The following is a 22,171-nucleotide window of genomic DNA, read 5'->3' on the forward strand; positions in this document are numbered from 1 at the left end:
AGGTCTGGAACTAGGGGTAGGCAGAAGAGGCACGTGCCTAGGGCGCAATCTCACACCTATCTCACATGCAGCCTACCCCTAGTCCGACAAGTTTTACTTCAGTCAAAAGTGGGTGCAGTCTCTGAAGTCAAAGTGGTTTGCGCACGACCGCACTCGGCTGCGCGCAGTTGCGCACGTGCGTCCTAGGTTGTACGCGCGTCTCCAGTTGCACGCGGTTGGTTGCACACTGCTGCAGCGGTGGCCAAAGTGGCCTGATGGGTTGCCTTTGCCTACAGCGCCGGGCTGGCCTGGCCCGGTGCTAGGGTTGCCACCTGGCCGGTAAAATTTATGGTTGATCTCAATGTTATTAATAGGGAGAAAAGATAAATATATAGGAGGGCCAGTATTTATTTCCAGAAAAGGTGGCAACCCTAGCTGGCACTGACCCCACCCTCGCCCCATTGTTGTATCTGTTTTGGGAGGGGAGCAGAATGTGGCATGGACTCTGGGTACAGAGCAGGTAAACATCTCTGGACATAGAGAAATTGTTTCTAGATACGACACTTCTTGGCGGGTTGATCATTTTAAAACATCACGGACAGGAAAATTCAAAACCAAGTATTGTGCCCGGAAAACAGAGCTCGGTAATTCCGTACAAGTCCATGTATAGTACCAAAGAGAAAATGAGGCAAATCTTTGAATTTACAGAACGACTTTATAAACCAGAGTGAATGTTGACAAGATAGAGTGTGTGTGACACCATTACTGCCAGGATTTCTCTTTTCACCAGAGAATGAGATTGGAGGCTTGCTTGTTTCCAAGACAACACGCACCCACAACGTCGTGGCATATTGTTGGCGTGCAGCGAACGTGTTACGTCACATCCCGTTTTCCGCTTTGTCATCTGTGTATGTAGTGATTGCAGTGATTGCAGTGATAGGAGACGGGCAGCAGCTTTGCGTGAGGCCGGTGATATGCTGTGGTTCCAGGGCTCCATCCCGGAGGCCATAGCGGCCGCCAAGCAGAACAGCTCAGTGTTCGTGGTGTTCGTGGCTGGTGAGGAAAAAGGGATTCGCTGCCTTTCACTTTATCGGACTAAAAAGCACAGTAACTTGTCATCTGTCATAGGGCCAATCCAGGCGGTGGCATAGGCAGCTTTCTGTCGTATCACAGCTGTCACTATTGGGGGAGACAAGGAATTGTCTTAGTTAAGATAGTGACTGGCACAGCTTTCTGCTAGTTTATTGCCCGGGGACTGACATAGCTTTGTGCGTGTATGAGGGGGACTGTCAGCAGAGAGGGGTCCTGAGGAGCAGCGCAGCTTCCTGTCTGTCACAGCGGAACCCAATGAACTGACAACAGTATCTCCAGAACTGTCACTTTTAATTGACTTTTAATTGTAGTTAACTGTGAGAGGGAAGCAATAATCAGAGAAAGATGAGCGAACCAAATCAAATACGTGTAGACCTGCTGTTTCAACACACACCAGATGATCCATCATGTGATAAGCATTTTATTTATAGAAATTAGAAACAGACCAGGAACAAGCAGCACTTTAGTCTGCAAACACCCTTTATTGGTGTATTCTCACTCATGACATGTTTAGGGAGCTAGTCCCTTTTGCTCCTGAAACATGTCGCGAGTGAGAATACACCAATAAAGGGTGTTTGCAGACTAAAGTGCTGCTTGTTCCTGGTCTGTTAGAGGGAAGCTCAAGAAATCTCTAACTGTCTCAATGTAGCAACCTTCTACATGCCGCATGGAGATGAGCAACTGTCAGCATACTAAAATGAATACTTTCCCTGTAACCTAGAGGTAGCACAATGGTGGATAGACTCTTTGCATGTGTTGCTATAAGCTACAACAATGGACAGAAACGAGACAATCCAACTAACGATATGCTCCAGACTCCTATTAGACTTACCTACAGGCATATTGGAAGATGATGTTAACTTGTCAGATGGGCCCATTGTAATTGTCAGTGCCTAGTAACAGTCAGCTTAGTAGAGGGTGGCAATGATATTCCCCAGGCAAGTAGCTGTCTGATTATAAAGGGTAATCATTAGGGGAAAACAGGTTACTGTCCGTTAGTGGTTGGGGAGCACATTGGGCGGCTGTACAATGTCTGACAGAGTACACTGGCATTCTGTGATGATATGTATAACATGGAGGCACCTTTTAAACAGATACAGCCTGGTGATTGCTCTTCTCTAAATTGGAGAGCACTGTTACAGTCAGCCTGGCAAAGGGGGACCCAGGTCACTGCCTGTAATAAAGTCATAGTTGACTATGAAGATTCTCATTTATCCAGGTGATGGTATATCTAGTATAAGTAATTCTAGAGCAGCAATCCCCAGCCTTTTGAACCTGTGAGCAACATTCAGAAATAAAAGGATTTGGGGAGCAACACTAGCATGAAAAATGTTCCTGGGGTGCCAAATAAGTGCTGTAATTGGCCATTTGGTAGCCCCTATGAGGATTGTCAACCTACACTGAGGCTCTGTTTGGCAGTACATCTGGTTTTGATACAACCAAAACTTGCCTCCAAGCCTGGAATTCAAAAATAAGCAGATGCTTTTAGGGCCACTGGGAGCAACTACCAAGGGGTTGGAGAGCTCACAAGCTACTGGTTGGGGATCACTGTTCTAGAGCAACTGGGCTTGCTGAGCAATCATTGAAGTCGTTTCACTACTCATCCGAGCAGCTTCTTTGGTTCAACTGAACTGTTCAGTTGAACTAAAGAAGCTGCTCGGATGAGTAGTGAAACGTCTTCAATGATTACTCAACAAGTCCAGTTATCTAGAATTACTTATCCTAGATAAAAGTCATAGTTGGTGACTGCCTGTGACAGCCCAGGGACTGCCAACCTTTTATTGAACTGAATCACTGCTTGTACATTAGAGAATACATTGTAACTGTGAGGTGGATTTTGACAGAGCCAATAGTGGAGCAACACTATGGCTGTCAGTCTGTAAGGGCTTTTACTAATAAGTAATGGAGTGACAGTCAGCACGTAAAAGATGGAACACATCTGAAGATACATAAGCTCACTGGCTTTCTTAGCTGCAGTCTTATCTCTAAATGCTTTGGCTACACAATGCAGCCACTGCAAATGTACTAGTCTTCCTATGATATTGTTCCTTCTGCATCAGTGTCACTTTTTATGACAAGTCTCTTTTGTTCATTGTTCATTATCTATTAAATCCATTCTTGCGCCATCCCGGTAATTATAGCCAATCATTCTGTAAGACTGCCAAGTGCAGTTAGCAGATCTTATTGGGTGGCATACAAAAGGCTAAATAAAGGCAGGGCAAATAAACCACAGGCCTTTCAGTGCTATGGGTGGTGTCTGTAGCTGCCTGTGTATTAAATGGGAAGGGGGGGTTATTGTAGTGTATTAGATGACCGATTGAGCCGGCAGGCAGAGCTGGTGATGCACTTAGATGACAAGTAGCTGCTAATAATACACATGTGCTGATATGGTATTTATAGTCCGTGTTTATGTGCTCTCAGCTTTGTGTGCAATGTCAGAATGCGCTTGTTCTTCCTTACTAAACATATGATTACACAGTCTCCTGATAACTTCTTGCCTTAATTATACACACTTTTCCACAGGTACCTTCCCTTCCCCTGGCATCATCTTTACTTAATATACATAGTACCTTCTAGTGTCCTTAGATGTCAATAGATTGTTCTTTATAATACACAAGGAATAAAAGTGTTTGCTCTATCACATTTGTGTTCCCTTTAAGCAGTGTTATGTTGTACAATTTACAGGTTACATTGTTGTCATCCCACCAACTACAAGGGCTTTGCCTTCCCTTTTGCCCTTCAACAAGTTACCAAATCCTTGTCTAGTTTTTCACATTATTTTGGAAACAGCAGCTATTGAAGGGGATATAAATCAAACAACAACAAAACAAAATGTGATTTTAACCTTTTAAATGCCACAGATCGTAGAATCTACGTTCTGTGGCAAAGGTACTTGAAATGCCACAGAACGTAGATTCTACGTTCTGCAGCATTTCCTGGTTCAGGAGCGGAGGAGCGGCTGTTAGAGCCGCTCGCTCCGTTCCTGCTCGATCCCCTGCCCCTAGGCAACGAGCAGAGCAGGGGATCGAGTGGCCCCTGGGGCGCGATCGCCCAGGGGCCCAAAAACAGCAGCAGGCACGTGTTACTTACGTGTCCTGCTGCTGCAGCCTACACCGGATCGACGATCTCCGCCCCCACAGCACACAGACAGGAACCACGAGGCAGATGTCTTCCAGGGGCTCTTCCTGATCGCCTGCAACAGTCTCCAACGACTTTTTCAGGTTAGTGCAACAATTACACACACAAACACACCAACACACACTTATTACAGTAATACACACTTAGATTCACACTTACACACACTTACACATACATTTTTGGGGATTGGGGGGGGTCACTTACACTCACTGCACTTACACACATGTGCACACGCACACACGCGCACATAACATGTAATTTACCATTTGTACACACGCACACGCACATACATGGCATTGTGGCTTTTTTTTTTTTTTCTTATCGCATCGTTTCTTTTTTTGGCTGAAAAAAATGTTTTATTGCCATTACGCATAGCGTATTCGCTAACCGTACTGTGCAATACCTTTTGTATGTTATTTCGGTGATTATATTGCAATTTTGGGTATTTTGGTGCATTTTTAGCCATTTTATTGAATTTTTAGCCATTTTATTGCATTTTCAGCTCTGCATATATTGTGTTCACTTTTTTCTAGCCGTATAACCTGTTTGGCCCATCTAAAATATTCAAACTGTGATTCTGACGGCCGATAACACTAGTCTGGAAAAAAAACATTGATTTTTGTGGTTTTATTGGATTTTTTTGCATTTCACCCTTTACTGCCTTATTTTGTTTTGCCTTGTAAATTTTATCTACTATATATCCATTTGGGGGTCTCTGTGCGCCACATAGTTTGGTAAATCTATGCATATTGGGCATCAAAGTGTTCAGTAGACCTCTGGCGTTCATATTTAGGATGTTTTATGCTGATACGTTACGAAATGTGGGGCATATAATGGGGTAAAATTCAAGCTTTCTGACAATTTTCAGAAATTTGATAAAAACCGTTATGTTCAGCATTGCTTTGCAGTTTGGCAGTTTGCAGTAGAAACACTTATTTACCCATATTGGATTCGTCAGAATGTGTACTTTCTGAAAATATATGGTTTTCTGGGGTCTCTGTACTGTTAGGGGGGTCTAATGTCGCATAATACACACACCAGGTGCTTATATTGCAGCAGCCAGCGCGTCAGCTGTGAAAATGTATATACACTATTGTCATTTGGGGATCTCTGTGCGCCACATAGTTTGGTATATCTATGCATATTGGGCATCAAAGTGTTCAGTAGACCTCTGGCGTTCATATTTAGGATGTTTTATGCTGATACGTTACGAAATGTGGGGCATATAATGGGGTAAAATTCAATCTTTCTGACAATTTTCAGAAATTTGATAAAAACCGTTATGTTCAGCATTGCTTTGCAGTTTGGCAGTTTGCAGTAGAAACACATATTTACCCATATTGGATTCGTCAGAATGTGTACTTTCTGAAAATATATGGTTTTCTGGGGTCTCTGTACTGTTAGGTGGTCTAATGTCGCATATTACACACACCAGGTGCTTATATTGCAGCAGCCAGCGCGTCAGCCGTGAAAATGTATATACACTATTGTCATTTGGTGGTCTCTGTGCGCCGCATAGTTTGGTATATCTATGCATATTGGGCATCAAAGTGTTCAGTAGACCCCTGGCGTTCATATTTAGGATGTTTTATGCTGAAACGTTACGAAATGTGGGGCATATAATGGGGTAAAATTCAATCTTTCTGACGATTTTCAAAAATTTGATAAAAACCGTTATGTTCAGCATTGCTTTGCAGTTAGGCAGTTTGCAGTAGAAACACACATTTACCCATATTGGATTCGTCAGAATGTGTACTTTCTGAAAATATATGGTTTTCTGGGGTCTCTGTACTGTTAGGGGGGTCTAATGTCGCATAATACACACACCAGGTGCTTATATTGCAGCAGCCAGCGCGTCAGCCGTGAAAATGTATATACACTATTGTCATTTGGGGGTCTCTGTGCGCCACATAGTTTGGTATATCTATGCATATTGGGCATCAAAGTGTTCAGTAGACCCCTGGCGTTCATATTTAGGATGTTTTATGCTGATAAGTTACGAAATGTGGGGCATATAATGGGGTAAAATTCAAGCTTTGTGACGATTTTCAGAAATTTGATAAAAACGGTTACGTTCAGCATTGATTTGCAGTCTGGCAGTTTGCAGTAGAAACACTTATTTACCCATATTGGATTCGTCAGAATGTGTACTTTCTGAAAATATATGGTTTTCTGGGGTCTCTGTACTGTTAGGGGGGTCTAATGTCGCATAATACACACACCAGGTGCTTATATTGCAGCAGCCAGCGCGTCAGCCGTGAAAATGTATATACACTATTGTCATTTGGGGGTCTCTGTGCGCCACATAGTTTAGTATATCTATGCATATTGGGCATCAAAGTGTTCAGTAGACCCCTGGCGTTCATATTTAGGATGTTTTATGCTGATACGTTACGAAATGTGTGGCATATAATGGGGTAAAATTCAAGCTTTCTGACAATTTTCAGAAATTTGATAAAAACCGTTATGTTCAGCATTGCTTTGCAGTTTGGCAGTTTGCAGTAGAAACACTTATTTACCAATATTGGATTCGTCAGAATGTGTACTTTCTGAAATATATGGTTTTCTGGGGTCTCTGTACTGTTAGGGGGGTCTAATGTTGCATAATACACACACCAGGTGCTTATATTGCAGCTGCCAGTGCGTCCGTCGTGAAAATGTATATACACTATTGTCATTTGGGGGTCTCTGTGCGCCACATAGTTTGGTATATCTATGCATACTGGGCATCAAAGTGTTTAGTAGACCCCTGGCGTTCATATTTAGGATGTTTTATGCTGATAAGTTACGAAATGTGGGGCATATAATGGGGTAAAATTCAAGCTTTGTGACAATTTCAGAAATTTGATAAAAACCGTTATGTTCAGCATTGCTTTGCAGTTTGGCAGTTTGCAGTAGAAACACTTATTTACCCATATTGGATTCGTCAGAATGTGTACTTTCTGAAAATATATGGTTTTCTGGGGTCTCTGTACTGTTAGGTGGTCTAATGTCGCATAATACACACACCGAGTGGTTATATTGCAGCAGCCAGCGCGTCAGCCGTGAAAATGTCTATACATATTGTCATTTGGGGGTCTCTGTGCGCCACATAGTTTGGTATATCTATGCATATTGGGCATCAAACTGTTTAGTAGACCCCTATGTTTATATTTAGGATGCTTTATGCTGGTAATGATACATGGACAATACGATGCTGGAAAGTTGAAGCTTTGAGGCAATTTCCAGATATTTCACCAAAACCGCCAAATTTGGCAAAGCCTTGCGACTCAGTAGTTTGGAGCCGAAAGGCATGGGTACCCATTTTAGATTCCGTAGAATGTGTACTTTCCAAAAATATATGGGTTTGGGGGGTAAACATATATTTCTGTGTTTTTACCCCGCAAAAATGCAGTCAATGTGTTGATTTTTCATTAGCTGAAGTTACCCACGGGACTGTTTGTATGCGCTAACTTCATTTTGGGGCCTCTAAATGCCAGATACTTTGGTAAACTTATGAACAATGGCCACCAAAATGTTCAGAGGAACCCTGGCAATCATATTTAGGGTGCTTTTTTTTAGTACGTAATGACACATGGGTGATATGGTGCTGGGAAGTTGAAGCTTTGAGGCAATTTTCAGATATTTCACCAAAACCGGCAACTTTGGGAAAGCCTTGCGACTCGGTAGTTTGGAGCAATAAGGCATGGGTACCCATTTTAGATTCTGTAGAATGTGTACTTTCCAAAAATGTATGGGTTTGGGGGGTAAACATATATTTCTGTGTTTTTACCCCACAAAAATGCAGTCAATGTGTTGATCTTTCATTAGCTGAAGTTACCCACAGGACTATTTGTATGCGCTAACTTCATTTTGGGGCCTCTAAATGCCAGATACTTTGGTAAACCTATGAACAATGGCCACCAAACTGTTCGGAGGAACCCTGGCAATCATATTTAGGGTGCTTTTTCTTGGTGCATAACGATACATGGGTGATATGGTGCTGAGAAGTTGAAGCTTTGAGGCAATTTTCAGATATTTCACCAAAACCGACAATTGTGGCAAAGCCTTGCGACTCAGTAGTTTGGAGCAGAAAGGCATGGGTACCCATTTTAGATTCTGTAGAATGTGTACTTTCCAAAAATATATGGGTTTTGGGGGGTAAACATATATTTCTGTGTTTTTACCCCACAAAAATGCAGTCAATGTGTTGATTTTTCATTAGCTGAAGTTACCCACGGGACTGTTTGTATGCGCTAACTTCATTTTGGGGCCTCTAAATGCCAGATACTTTGGTAAACTTATGAACAATGGCCACCAAAATGTTCAGAGGAACCCTGGCAATCATATTTAGGGTGTTTTTTCTTAGTACGTAATGACACATGGGTGATATGGTACTGGGAAGTTGAAGCTTTGAGGCAATTTTCAGATATTTCACCAAAACCGACAACTTTGGGAAAGCCTGGCGACTCAGTAGTTTGGAGCAATAAGGCATAGGTACCCATTTTAGATTCTGTAGAATGTGTACTTTCCAAAAATGTATGGGTTTGGGGGGTAAACATATATTTCTGTGTTTTTACCCCACAAAAATGCAGTCAATGTGTTGATCTTTCATTAGCTGAAGTTACCCACAGGACTATTTGTATGCACTAACTTCATTTTGGGGCCTCTAAATGCCAGATACTTTGGTAAACCTATGAACAATGGCCACCAAACTGTTCGGAGGAACCCTGGCAATCATATTTAGGGTGCTTTTTCTTGGTGCGTAAACGATACATGGGTGATATGGTGCTGAGAAGTTGAAGCTTTGAGGCAATTTTCAGATATTTCACCAAAACCGACAATTGTGGCAAAGCCTTGCGACTCAGTAGTTTGGAGCAGAAAGGCATGGGTACCCATTTTAGATTCTGTAGAATGTGTACTTTCCAAAAATATATGGGTTTTGGGGGGTAAACATATATTTCTGTGTTTTTACCCCACAAAAATGCAGTCAATGTGTTGATCTTTCATTAGCTGAAGTTACCCACGGGACTGTTTGTATGCGCTAACTTCATTTTGGGGCCTCTAAATGCCAGATACTTTGGTAAACTTATGAAAAATGGCCACCAAAATGTTCAGAGGAACCCTGGCAATCATATTTAGGGTGCTTTTTCTTAGTACGTAATGACACATGGGTGATATGGTGCTGGGAAGTTGAAGCTTTGAGGCAATTTTCAGATATTTCAGCAAAACCGACAACTTTGGGAAAGCCTTGCGACTCAGTAGTTTGGAGCAGAAAGGCATGGGTACCCATTTTAGATTCAGTAGAATGTGTACTTTCCAAAAATATATGGGTTTGGGGGGTAAACATATATTTCTGTGTTTTTACCCCACAAAAATGCAGTGAATGTGTTGATTTTTCATTAGATGAAGTTACCCACAGGACTATTTGTATGCGCTAACTTCATTTTGAGGCCTCTAAATGCCAGATACTTTGGTAAACCTATGAACAATGGCCACCAAATTGTTTGGAGGAACCCTGGCAATCATATTTAGGGTGCTTTTTCTTGGTGCGTAACGATACATGGGTGATATGGTGCTGGGAAGTTGAAGCTTTGAGGCAATTTTCAGATATTTCACCAAAACCGACAATTTTGGGAAAGCCTTGCGACTCAGTAGTTTGGAGCAGAAAGGCATGGGTACCCATTTTAGATTCGGTAGAATGTGTACTTTCCAAAAATATATGGGTTTTGGGGGGTAAACATATATTTCTGTGTTTTTACCCCACAAAAATGCAGTCAATGTGTTGATCTTTCATTAGCTGAAGTTACCCACGGGACTGTTTGTATGCGTTAACTTCATTTTGGGGCCTCTAAATGCCAGATACTTTGGTATACTTATGAACAATGACCACCAAAATGTTCAGAGGAACCCTGGCAATCATATTTAGGGTGCTTTTTCTTAGTACGTAATGATACATGGGCGATATGGTGCTGGGAAGTTGAAGGTTTGAGGCAATTTTCAGATATTTCACCAAAACCGACAATTTTGGGAAAGCCTTGCGACTCAGTAGTTTGGAGCAGAAAGGCATGGGTACCCATTTTAGATTCAGTAGAATGTGTACTTTCCAAAAATATATGGGTTTGGGGGGTAAACATATATTTCTGTGTTTTTACCCCACAAAAAATGCAGTCAATGTGTTGATTTCTCAGTAGCTGAAGTAAAGTCCTGATCAATTTGGATGTGCTAACTTCATATTGGTGTCTCTAAATGCCAGATACTTTGGTAAACCTATGCATAATGGGTATCAAACTGTTCAGTGGACCCCTGGCAATCATATTTCAGGTGCTTTTTCTTGGTACCTAATATAGTTTGGGATATGCGGAGCAGCAAAATAAAACCTTTGAAATGATTTTTCAGAATTTTGAATTTTTTTTTGAAAAACCGCTATTTTCAGACAAGCTTTTATGTTTGGTAGTTGGGAGTAGAGAGACATAGTTACCCATTTTGTAATCGGCAGAATGTGTACTTTTCAAAAATGTATGGTTTTCTGGGGTAAACCTACGGTTTCAGGATTTTTTGCCTTGGAATCTAAAGCATGCCGTTTTCTGCCTTAGTGCTTTCAAAATTCGGTAATATACTGCCGGGAGTTTTTGCTGTACAGAAATCCTAAATCTCCCTAAAACTATACATATCTGGTATTGGCACGTTCGAGAGACATAAGGCTTTCCAAATCAGTTGGATTTTCATCCCTAAAATGAAATATTTTTCTGGTATAAATTGATATACGATGAAAAATGGTAATTTTTCATTTTTTTTTGGTATTTAGCACTATAAATTTTTTTGCACAGGTGGAAATACATGAAAACTCAGGCAGATTTAGAAAGCTCAGTTTCTACCGAAAAAAACAATGTATAGTTTTCCTAGGTAAACTATAGGTTTCCCCTCAGAAAATGCACCTAAAATGAGAGAGCACAAAATGTTTCAAAAACGGCTGGCATTTCGCGTAACCAAAATGTGAAATTCTGCTGGCACTTAAAGGGTTAAGCAACTTTCCAGTATAGATTCATATGGAAGTTTAATGGTTTCAAAGTGACTTTTAATTACATCTGAGTTGTATCTCCCCTTCTGCACTTGCATGCTTCTAACAGGTTTGTTAATTAGCTGACTTCTGCTACATTATTTCTTCGGAACCACCAGGGCGGAGCATTGAAAGGGACAGAGAGAGTCATTGCCCATATGCATTGCATAACCAACATCCATTTAATTTTAGATTATTTATGCTGTATGCTTTAATGGAGGTATATATCATAAGTGATAACCCCCCTAACTCTTGCAGGCAATAATGAGTACTATATTGTGCAGATTTCACTCTGGGCTAAAAAATTATTATTAACTTTAAAAATGGCCCTGGTCCCCGTTCATGTTTCCAATAAATGGTGTGTTCTAACAGTCTCTGCCAGAAGCCAGTCCAAAACAATAGACCCTGGCATATTAAGTAGACAGAGGCCCAATCAAACCCCCACAGACCCAATAAATATGGTATTTTACAGCAGCCATTTGCCAGAATCTACAAATTGCCAGTCCGGGTCTGGGTCTTTGTGTGAGACATAAGCAAGACATATTGTTTCATAATATTTCTTCATATCAAGAAATTATAATAAATGTTAAGTAACGATGTATAAATACATTTTTGTTATCTTCTTGTTTCAGGGGAAGATGAGCAGTCGGTACAGATGTCCGAAAGCTGGGCTAATGAACAAGTGATCCAGACCTCCTTGGGGGGAGTCGTTGCTATAAAGCTTGATAGCCAGAGGTTTGTTTCCTGGGTTAAATTCATATAGTTTCTCCTCAATCTCTGCTACCCAGCCTTTTCCAATAAAGCCTCCATTGGTTAGCAGTTTTAGTTTGTATTTAAAAACCCTGTATTTCTAAAATGCTTCTGTCTTTCTTTGCAGTGAAGCCTGTCTGCAGTTTTCTCAGATCTGTATCCTTTTATTATGAGATTAATGATGTCAGTAAGAAACCAAGCCCATATATACATTGTATTTAGTGATGCCTGCAACAGCCTCTAGGTGTCAGTATTTATGTTACTATGGGGTATATATTATGGTCACCTGTTTTTCACCCTTTGATAAATATGCCCATTTATAAAGTTCATGCTCTTTGGATAAATTTTATTGTGAACCATGAAAAACTTCTTACCTGCCCGATCGATTTTTTTGACCAATGTTGGACAAAAAATCTTTAGATACATGATTGTTCAGTGCCCACTAACCTCACAATAATTTGACAGATTTGTTGGATTGCACTAAAATCGGTCATTGCATAGAGAAAAGTCTTCATGTCTGTGGTGAGCTTAAATTCTATACCAGTGAATAGAGAGCTCCTCTCTAACTATGAACTATGGTGAGATATTTTTCACTCTTTGATAAAAATGTTCATAAAAATTCCTTACACATGAACCTCTGCTGCAGCATTTTGAGTAGATTTTGGATGATAAACAAATAGTAATACGTTTAATCTTCTTTTAGGCCTATGTTTTATCCACATTATCAAAGTCTGTATTGGCTCCCTAGAATTTCGGCTTAGTAGGCATTTTGGCTATTTCAAAAGGTACTTATACATTTTATTATCCATACTCCTGCAACCCTAATTCAGTCAATGCCATATGAATATGCAGCCTACAGGGTTAATGATAGTTATTGTCCAGTTATAGCTTCTTTACTAGTTGTTTCTCAGATCCTGTAGTGTGTGTCCCATCAAGCTTCTTTATTGGGGAGAATGGAATCCCATTAGAAGTTATCGCTGGGAGTATTTCCGCAGAAGAACTTGTTGCAAAGATAGCCAAAGTAAAACAGGTCAGTATAGTTCATTTTTAATATACCATATGTTATTGTGTTTTTTTACATCTGGGATCACCTTAAATTAATATGGGAAAAATCATGAACTAATACCCATTAGAACCCCCCCCCCTTATGCTGTTAGGTGATTTTAGACTTCCCCTTACCCCAATATCCATAGCTTCAGTTCTATGTACTTCATGTTCATAGCTCTTTTTGCTATTGTCAAGGAAGAAGCAGGGCTTGAAGAGCATAAAGTAGGTTGATAGGGCTTAGACTATTAGGGTGAGGTGTTGCTCATCTGTTTTTTTCTGGCCCATTAAGATAAAGGCTGTGAGAGAAATCCCATTGTGGTCCAAGCCCTTTCCCCCTGCCTGGCAATTCAAAGACTGTATGAGCAGGAAGTAAACAGGTTATGTATCTTGGAAAGTGATGTGGGTTAGATTGGATTCTACTAATCCAAGGGGAAGTGCTTGTGAGGGTTTCATGGAAATGGTGCTGTGTTTTATCCCATCTAGCCCAATGCCATTTAAGCAGGGGACAGCCATGTGCGTTCATAATAAGTCCTTCTCTCTCCAATGATATGATTATGTGAATTGATACTTTCTAGATGCACTCAGGGAAAAAAGATGGACCTCTAGTAAATGCAAAGCTTCCAGAAAGTTTGCCAAAACCTTGTTCTGATGGACCTTGTCCCGTTGTTCCACATGCCAGCCCTCCAGATAATGTACAGCCAGCAGGCACTATGCAAGACTCTTCAGCACCTACCACAGGTAAAAATGAAATTAACCATTAACAGAGTGGAAGGCTCACTTTGAATTAGTCTTGGGCCTCTGGCATTTGCTACGATAGGTACCACAACCTTTACCTCAAGTAAATTAATTCAACCTAACCCCAGTTACTTTGGTACATAAATATAACTCCCTGTACCTTTTTCTGGGCTGCTATGCCTTCTAGACTGTCACCTCTATGTACAGTATTTCCAGAATTTCACTATGGTTTCTTACTTGCTTAGAACTGCCCACACCACTGCAAGCACTGCCCAGCGACCATGAAAGTGAAGCCCTGGAACTTGTTAGTGAGTCTGTTCAGAATATGCAATCGGAGGAGGAACTTGTAGAGAAAGTGCAAAGGTGAGATAGGAACACACTAACAGAGTAAGTTAGGTTGGAAAAAGTCAAACGTTCATCAAGTTCAACCTTTTAGGTCTACATATAACCTGCCTAACTGCTAGTTGATCAAGAGGAAGGCAAAAAAAACCCTTCTGAAGTTTCCCTAATTTGACTCAGAGGAGGAAAAATTGCTTCTTGAGTCCAAGGTGGCAATCGGACTAGTCCCTGGATCAAATTGTGCTATAAGCTATCTTCCATACCCCTGTATTCTCTCACTTGCTAAAAACCAATCCAACCCCCTCTTAAAGCTATCTAGCTCTCACTGTAAAAAACCCCTTCCAAATATTTAGCTGGAACCTCCTTTCTTCTAATCGAAATGGGTCCCCATGTGTCACTTGGAAGAACCTACTGGTAAATAAAGCATTAGAGAGATTATTATATGATCCCCTTATATATTATACATAGTTATCATATCACCCCTTAAGCAACCTCTTCCACAGCGTGAACAAACCCAACTTGGCCATTCTTTTCTCATAGCTGAGATTTCTCATACCTTTTAACAGCTTAGTTGCCCTTCTCTGGACCTCCTCTAATACAATAATGTTAGGTTTATAAAAGTACTGCATGAAAGGTCTCAGCCTTCGGCCTTATGCCTTTTTTTATAGTCATGGAACTATTTGGTGAATTGTGGTACCCTTATATTTACAGCAGGAAGTGCATCAAATCACTATATATTAAATGTTGACATGTTTTTATTTTGCCCAGGGTAACACAGAAGCTGGAGGAGAAACGGGAGCACAGAAAGAAGGAAGAGGAACAGGTAAGTGCAGATGAAGTAGAATTAGTTCCCTTGTGCTGCATAGAAAGAGTGGAGAGTAAACAAATGTCGCTATGATAAAAATCTTTAGAAATGGTTGGTCTCATCTTTCTGAGCAAAATTACTTATTTACTTTTGTTTAAAAAAAAAAAAAAAAAAATCAAACCTCATTAAACAAAAGAAACATAGATAACCTGTGTTACTGATTTTACAGCAAAGAATTAACATCACTTAAAAATAACCAGTGCCCATCTGCTTGAAGAAACCAATCTAATTAGTCTTTTAATTTGCCAGAGATGTGTTTTATTCGTTACACAGAATGAGATTAAGAAGGAAATTGATAGAAGGAAAATGGGCAAAGAAATGCTGGAATACAAGCGAAAGCAGGAGGAGGACCTACCAAAAAGGGCCCTGGAAGAGAGAAACAGAGAGAAAGCAGAAGAAAAAGCTGCCAGAGACCGCATTCGGCAGCAGATTGCTCAGGTACAGTATGTATGGGCCTTGGTTGTTGGCTACACACCTTTAGCAACCACAAACCAACATATCTGTGGTCACACCCATGCACGGTGGTGATGAACTGTGCAATTCGCCAATAGGTTTTCAGGGCAGCTTTATGAACATCCAGTACACCTGCTTATTATTACATCCCTTCAGATAAACATATCATGGTGTGCTTTTCTTGTTTTATGTGTCTAATAGTATGAATGGATCCATAAAGACAACTTAAATTTTGGGGAGTGCCCTTTATGCCTGTGAAGGCAAATTTGGCCTAGAGAAGTATAACACATAAATGAGTTCATGTGACATCACAGAAAGACTGATTATTTGTGTTCCTTGCTTGTTAGTGCAACCTTAAGCACTTACAATCAGTTCTGCCTTGCTCTGCTTGTTCTTACATTTGGCTTTTCCCCATTATAGGACCGTGCTGATCGCGCTGCCCGTTATGCAAAAAACAGTGAAGAAATAGAAGCATTAAAAGCGGCAGAACTGCAGGCCCAGCAGGCTGAAAGAGATTCCAGAAGAGAGGCAGCACAGAAGGAGAGAAGGTACGGCATTCTACAATTACAACTGGAAGTATTGCCTACCCCTTACCTAACATAGTGTCTCTCTTTATGCAGTACCATTGCCCGGATACAGTTCAGACTTCCTGACGGTTCTTCATTCACCAACCAATTTGCATCAGAAGCTCCTCTTGAGGAAGCGCGATGTTTTGCTGTACAGGTTAGTTTTTATAGCAGACATATGTAAAATTAATAATACAGTGTAAATAATCTGCTTCTTTAGTAGTAAGACCACCATGCACTATTTACATGCACTGTGTAATGCCTGCACTGGGCACTGAAGGAACAAGTCTGACAGACACATAAGATAGGGGCTGTGGGATGAGAAGAAGAAGGTCAGTGGTTAGAATACCCATGTACAATCAGCACTAGTTGAGAACCTACATATTGCCATCATACCCATAAGTCCATAACCATTGGTCATTTCACAACCTTATTTTTTTTCTCTTGTTACTTGCAGACAGTTGGAAATACTTACGGAAAATTTTCATTGGCAACCATGTTTCCAAGGAGGGAATTCACAGAAGAAGATTATGGGAAATCCTTGTTGTCTTTGGAACTAGCACCCGGTGCTTCAGTAGTGCTCTTGCCAGTATGTGTAACATTTTACAAGTTACTGGGTAATGGCAAATAGCCCACAAATAATCCTGGGGTACAGAAATTACCTAGATCTCTAGATCAGGGGTTGTCGAACTGAAATGATATATATATATATATATATATATATATATAACAGCGTCGAGGAAGGTACGCACTCACAGGTCTTATGAAGAAAAAATAGTGTTTATTATTCAAAGCAAAGACTGACGTTTCGGCTAGCACGCTAGCCGAAACGTCAGTCTTTGCTTTGAATAATAAACACCATTTTTTCTTCATAAGACCTGTGAGTGCGTACCTTCCTCGACGCTGTTGTTTTACTTTTTGGGCTTATCGCACCCAGGCAACATTTACCTACTTACGTGTTGTGCTGGCCTCCAATAGTTTATATATATATATATATATATATATATATATATATATATATATATATATATATATATATATATTTCAGTTGGACACCCCTGATCTAGATGATTAAAGAGACAACACGTTTCTGTTTTTGTGTTCCCCAAGCATTATTTGTGGACTATTTGCTATTTTTTGCCAATTGATTTTGCACTAATGATCCTGAATTGTGATATTTCCAGACTTACCTATTAATGTTTGTTTGTATGCTTAGGCAGGAAGGTCATCTCACACTGTAGTACAGAGCTCTGAAGGTGGAGTCTGGAGTTTCCTTGGTACAATTCTCTTTCCTCTCCTAGCAGTATGGAGATTTCTAAGCAACTTCCTGTTTAGCAGCCCTTCCCCTTCACAGCCTGTAGAACGAGAAGCACATCCACAGCATGAAAGCACAAACCCTACAGCAAGCAGCAGTTCTGAACCAAACAGGTATGAACACGGAGATAAAGCTGCATAGCTTCATAATTGAATAATTATGGATAATTATGTATTGTTATGTATCTTCCTTTAATAAGATGTTTGGTAGTCAGAACCCTGTGTATGGGGTGGGCTAAATTCTCAAAGACTGTGGTTGGTTAATGGCTAACTGTCGGCCATTTTTGATTTGCTTCCAGAGATGCAGTTAGGAAAAGAGTTGTAGAAAAACGCCCAGAGCAGTTCAAAAAAGAAGGCAAAGTCTACCGACTGAGAAGTCAGGATGACGAGGATGAGAATAACACATGGAATGGGAACTCTACCCAGCAAATGTAGGTGGACTAATTGCCAAATGTACAATAGCTTCTGAAATCTGGCCCCTACGTCTGCAAAACAGCTGGGGACTCCTAATTCATAAGAGAATTCAGTACTGTAGTCTGCTGCATGAAAGTAAATTCTTACACCAGAAGTGATCTGATTAATCTTTTTTATTTACTGCGAGTGCTTTATGTATGGTACTTTCTCACTGGACTATAAACCTATAACAAATGCATATTGGAATTTTTACTTTCATTCATTCTCCATATATCCCAGCTGGGGAAACGTCTATTCAGTTTATAGTTGTGCCGCAGCCTCGGGTTCCTCTGACACTGGGATTTCACCATAATGCAATCTTTTTGAAAAGTGTAAAAGAGAGAGCGAGAACCTATTTATATGATTCTGCCCTTTAATTCTGCTAAAAAAGCAAAAGTAAGCTGTTTCTTGTAGTTTTTCATCATGGATTTTGAGACATTGACAATAAAGTTTTCAAAGAAAACAACCTTGTGAAGTCTCTAGTTTTGTTTTTGCTTTTGATTGGTTACATACCCCCATAGTTAAATAGATCCAAGCTGCTGCCAGCAAATTCTCTCTTCTTACTGATGAGCTGGACATGTGTGAAACCGCATATGATTGGATTATTCTGTTATTCATTCTCAAATGGCGCCACTTAGGGGGAAAGTACCTAAAGAGCAATGGCAGTTGTGCTTCTTCAATTTAAGCCCCCTCTTTGGGGTCCAACATTTTGGATAGGGCCATCTTTGATTTACCTTGCCTGGTAAATCAAAACTGTGCTATTTCAGCCACAGTTGCATTAATATCTAGCACAGAAAATGTGCTGCTGGCACATCTTAGGGGTTTTGGATTCTGCCCATTCAGTGGGCATTAAAGATGATAAAACCACTTGAGAAGCCCTATACTGCTAGTCATAGGTATGGTAAACTCTAGCATGGATTTTTATAAGATTATGAGCTACCGTATAAGGAGCAGATCCTGAGTCATCTTTTAATCCATGTGGCATTAACCCCAGGCCCAGCTGTCACAATAGTGTGAGGTTGGTTAAAAGTCATCAAAAACTTGACCCGATCTCCAAAGGTCTTGAAACAATAGTCAGCGTAGCTGTGAAATTTCATAAAGCACTATTTCATTCTCCCAACCTATATCCTCAAGAACTTGAGGCAGGTCAAAGTGATAAAGTGTCACCATTGGGACAATGTGGCTTTCTACAAGTTTAATTAGGCATGATGGTGCAAGGTAGGAAGATCCAAGAGCTGACAGAAAAAAGCCAGTTACTTACTGGTTGGTATGGGTTACTGCACATGTGCAAATTTGCCCGGTGTTCATAAATGAGCCCCAATGTTTTCACAGGGAGGAGATGTGCTGTGTAAAGGCTCAATGGCTGAAGCCGGTGCCAGGCCAAGTTCTTTTTGAGGCTAAGGTCTGGTGTACAGCCATTCCTCCACCCCCTACCCTCGCTTGTTTGTGTCTCTTCCAGTAACTTACTCAGTGCCCCCCCTCCAGCTTGCGCCCCCCCCCCCACCACCACGTTGTACCTTAGGCAGGTGCCTCTGCTGCCTACAAGTGGAATAACTATAGAGGACACATACCCCTCTGTCATTGGGAGGCCTGGGGAAAAGGTGGGGCTCACGGGGTCATTTTCCTCAATAGTTACTCACTGAAAATTCACATGCTCACTACCCGTGATGGAAGGTGTGTGCACACTTGGTTGGGGTGGGGAAGGAAGCTGGAGCCAGGTAAGTGGCAGTGCGACCCCCTCAAATTCGTTTGCTGGGGAGCCCGGCCCCATGTTGTTGTGCTGCTTCCTACCCCTTGGTTCTGGCCCAGGACGAAGCAGATTCTAGCACCAGAGCCTTCCCTTACTAGTAAATTGCTCTAGGTAATTGACTCACAAAAATACACACAGATCTGTCTCATTTCTTATTAAAGCATAAATAACACTTTTCTACAGATGAGCCTCGCACCAACATTATATTTTTGCACATGTCCAGTAATACTGGGTCATTTATGACAACCCTGGGTAGAAGTGCAAGAGCATTATGGAGCACAAGAGGGCACTCATTAGTACTCATGCCGAGGCCTACAGCAATTCAACTACAATAGAAGTGATCTGCACTTTTTTTGCACCTTGCCTTCCTATTTACATAAAACATTCTGCTCAATATTGAATGGCCTGGGCCTTTGGAAATGAGTTGGTACAAGCACTGCTTGGAATCTTATTTCATGGCTTTTAGGAAGATTGGCCTGTCAGTTCCTATTGCCCAATATAGGGAAACAGGTGCATGCAGATAAACCTTTATGTATCATAAGACTCAGACTTGGTTTCTTGTTTCTCAGTTTCGTTGCATTAATGGTTTATATGACAAATTATCTTACTGAGCTTGAGTTAATCGTGGGAAGGGAGAAGATCGGCTAAGACTGCTGCATATTGTATAAATGGTATTATAAACATTATTAACATGTATTTATATAGCGCCAACATATTGCGTAGCACTGTAAAGTAAATGTGATTATACAACTACATCACATTAATTACATACATAGAATATATGGAGTAACAAACATCACAATCAATACAGGTACAAAAAGGTGAGGAAGGCCCTATGCATAGGCATACAGTCTAAAGGGAAGGGAGTAATACACAAGGTGTGGGAGTGGGCAAGATCGAATTAAGTGGGTGAGAAATGTGGTATTGTATGTGGTGTTGCGTTTGGTAGTTAAGCAGAGTGAGGGTAGGCTTCTCGAAAGAAGTGCGTTTTCATTGATTTCTTGAAAGCAGAAAGGTTGGGAGAAAGTCGGACAGACCGTGGGAGAGCGTTCCAGAGGAGGGGTGCAGCCCTTGCACAGTCTTGAATGCGAGCATGTGAGGAGGTAATGAGAGAAGAGTTGAGTAGTAGGTCAGTAGAGGAGCGTAGTAAGCGAGTGGGTGAGTATGTAGAGATGAGCTCAGAGATGTAGGGTGGGGCAGAGTTATGAAGTGCTTTGAAAGTCAGTGTCATTAATTTTAATTTGATTCTGAAAGGTAACGGAAGCCAGTGCAGGGATTGACAGAATGGCGAGGCAGAGGAGGAGCGGTTGCTGAGGTGTATGAGCCTCGCAGCAGTGTTCATTATCATTGCAGTGTTCATCATCATTGGACTGGAGAGGTGACAGTCTCTGGAGGGGGAGGCCAGTTAAAAGACAGTTACAGTAGTCTAGACGCGATATGATGAGAGAGTGAATAAGAATTTTGGCAGCGTCTTGGGTGATAAATGATCGTATTTTGGATATGTTCCTCAGGTGGAAGTGACATGATTTAATAAATGACTGGATATGAGGAGTGAATGACAGAGCAGAATCTAGGATAACCCCAAGGCACCGGGCCTGGGGAGAGGGGGTGATAGTGGAATTGTTAACTATGATGGATACTTCGGGGATGCTACTGGTGTTAGTTGGAGGAAAGAGAACCATTTCAGTTTTAGAGAGGTTTAATTTAAGGTAGCGTTGTGACATCCAGGTAGAGAAAGCGGACAGGCAGGAGGAGACGCGAGTTAGGAGTTCTGGTTTGAGATCAGGAGATGAGAGATAGATCTGAGTATCGTCAGCATAGCGGTGGTAGTGGAAACCATACGAATTTATTAATTTGCCAAGGGAGAAAGTATAGAGGGAGAATAGTAATGGTCCCAGGACAGAGCCTTGAGGAACTCCAACAGAAAGAGGTAGGGGAGAAGATGATACTCCATTGTAGGTAACATCCCAGATGCATCCTATAAAATGCCAGATGCTATCTAGCCCCAGAAATGGTTGAGAAAGTTAAGGAAGAAGCTGAGGGAACACAGAAGAAAATATTGGGTATTGTGGTTCTGGACCCCGAGTCTGATTTTTTCTTTGCAAATGAAACATAGTATGTGCTTTACGTGAAAAATGTGTACTGTCATGCATATGTAACATGCCAAAAGTAAGAACATGTGGCAATTGGGTTACATAGCACCAGGCACAGACAACTGCTTTATTGAAGAAAGGTTAAGCTAATAAGCAATATTTCAACCTTATTACCAGTATATAACTGTTACTCAATAACAGTTACTCAACAACTGCACTATAGGAAACATCTCAAAAGGGCAATTACGGGTCAGTGGCACAGCTGAATTCTACTTCCATTGTGTGTATTGGCTGTTGCACAAGGTGAGACATATTTTAAAGGCATGTGTCATGGTTGTATTACATAGTAACATAGTAACATAGTAAGTAAGGTTGAAAAAAGCTGCTAGTTGATCCAGAGAGGAAGGAAAAAAAACATCTGAAGCCTCTCCAATTTGCCTCAGAGGGGGAAAAAATTCCTTCCTGACTCCAAAATGGCAATCGGACTGGTCCCTGGATCAACTTGTACTATGAGCTATTTCCCATAACCCTGTATTCCTTCACTTGCTAAAAAGCCAT

At 41.0% G+C, this 22,171-nt stretch overlaps 1 protein-coding gene across 2 annotated transcripts; it reads left to right on the forward strand.

Moving 5' to 3' along the window:
• Positions 1–105: 105 nt before the first annotated feature.
• ubxn4.S (UBX domain protein 4 S homeolog) lies at positions 106–18,233 on the forward strand. Of its 2 annotated transcripts, none has more exons than XM_018238716.2 (13): positions 106–1,035; positions 11,881–11,983; positions 12,126–12,154; positions 12,910–13,028; positions 13,621–13,783; positions 14,026–14,143; positions 14,888–14,942; positions 15,234–15,422; positions 15,858–15,985; positions 16,058–16,160; positions 16,461–16,592; positions 17,220–17,431; positions 17,617–18,233. In XM_018238716.2, the coding sequence occupies exons 1-13, from the start codon at positions 954–956 to the stop codon at positions 17,750–17,752; spliced, it is 1,569 nt and encodes a 522-aa protein (XP_018094205.1). In that variant the 5' UTR covers positions 106–953; the 3' UTR covers positions 17,753–18,233. The 2 variants fall into 2 exon arrangements, with proteins under 2 accessions (XP_018094205.1, XP_018094206.1); XM_018238717.2 differs by having other exon boundaries at positions 15,258–15,422.
• The last annotated feature ends 3,938 nt before the right edge of the window (positions 18,234–22,171 follow it).

Source organism: Xenopus laevis, chromosome 9_10S, assembly GCF_017654675.1.
Source record: "Xenopus laevis strain J_2021 chromosome 9_10S, Xenopus_laevis_v10.1, whole genome shotgun sequence".
Lineage (NCBI taxonomy): Eukaryota > Metazoa > Chordata > Amphibia > Anura > Pipidae > Xenopus > Xenopus laevis.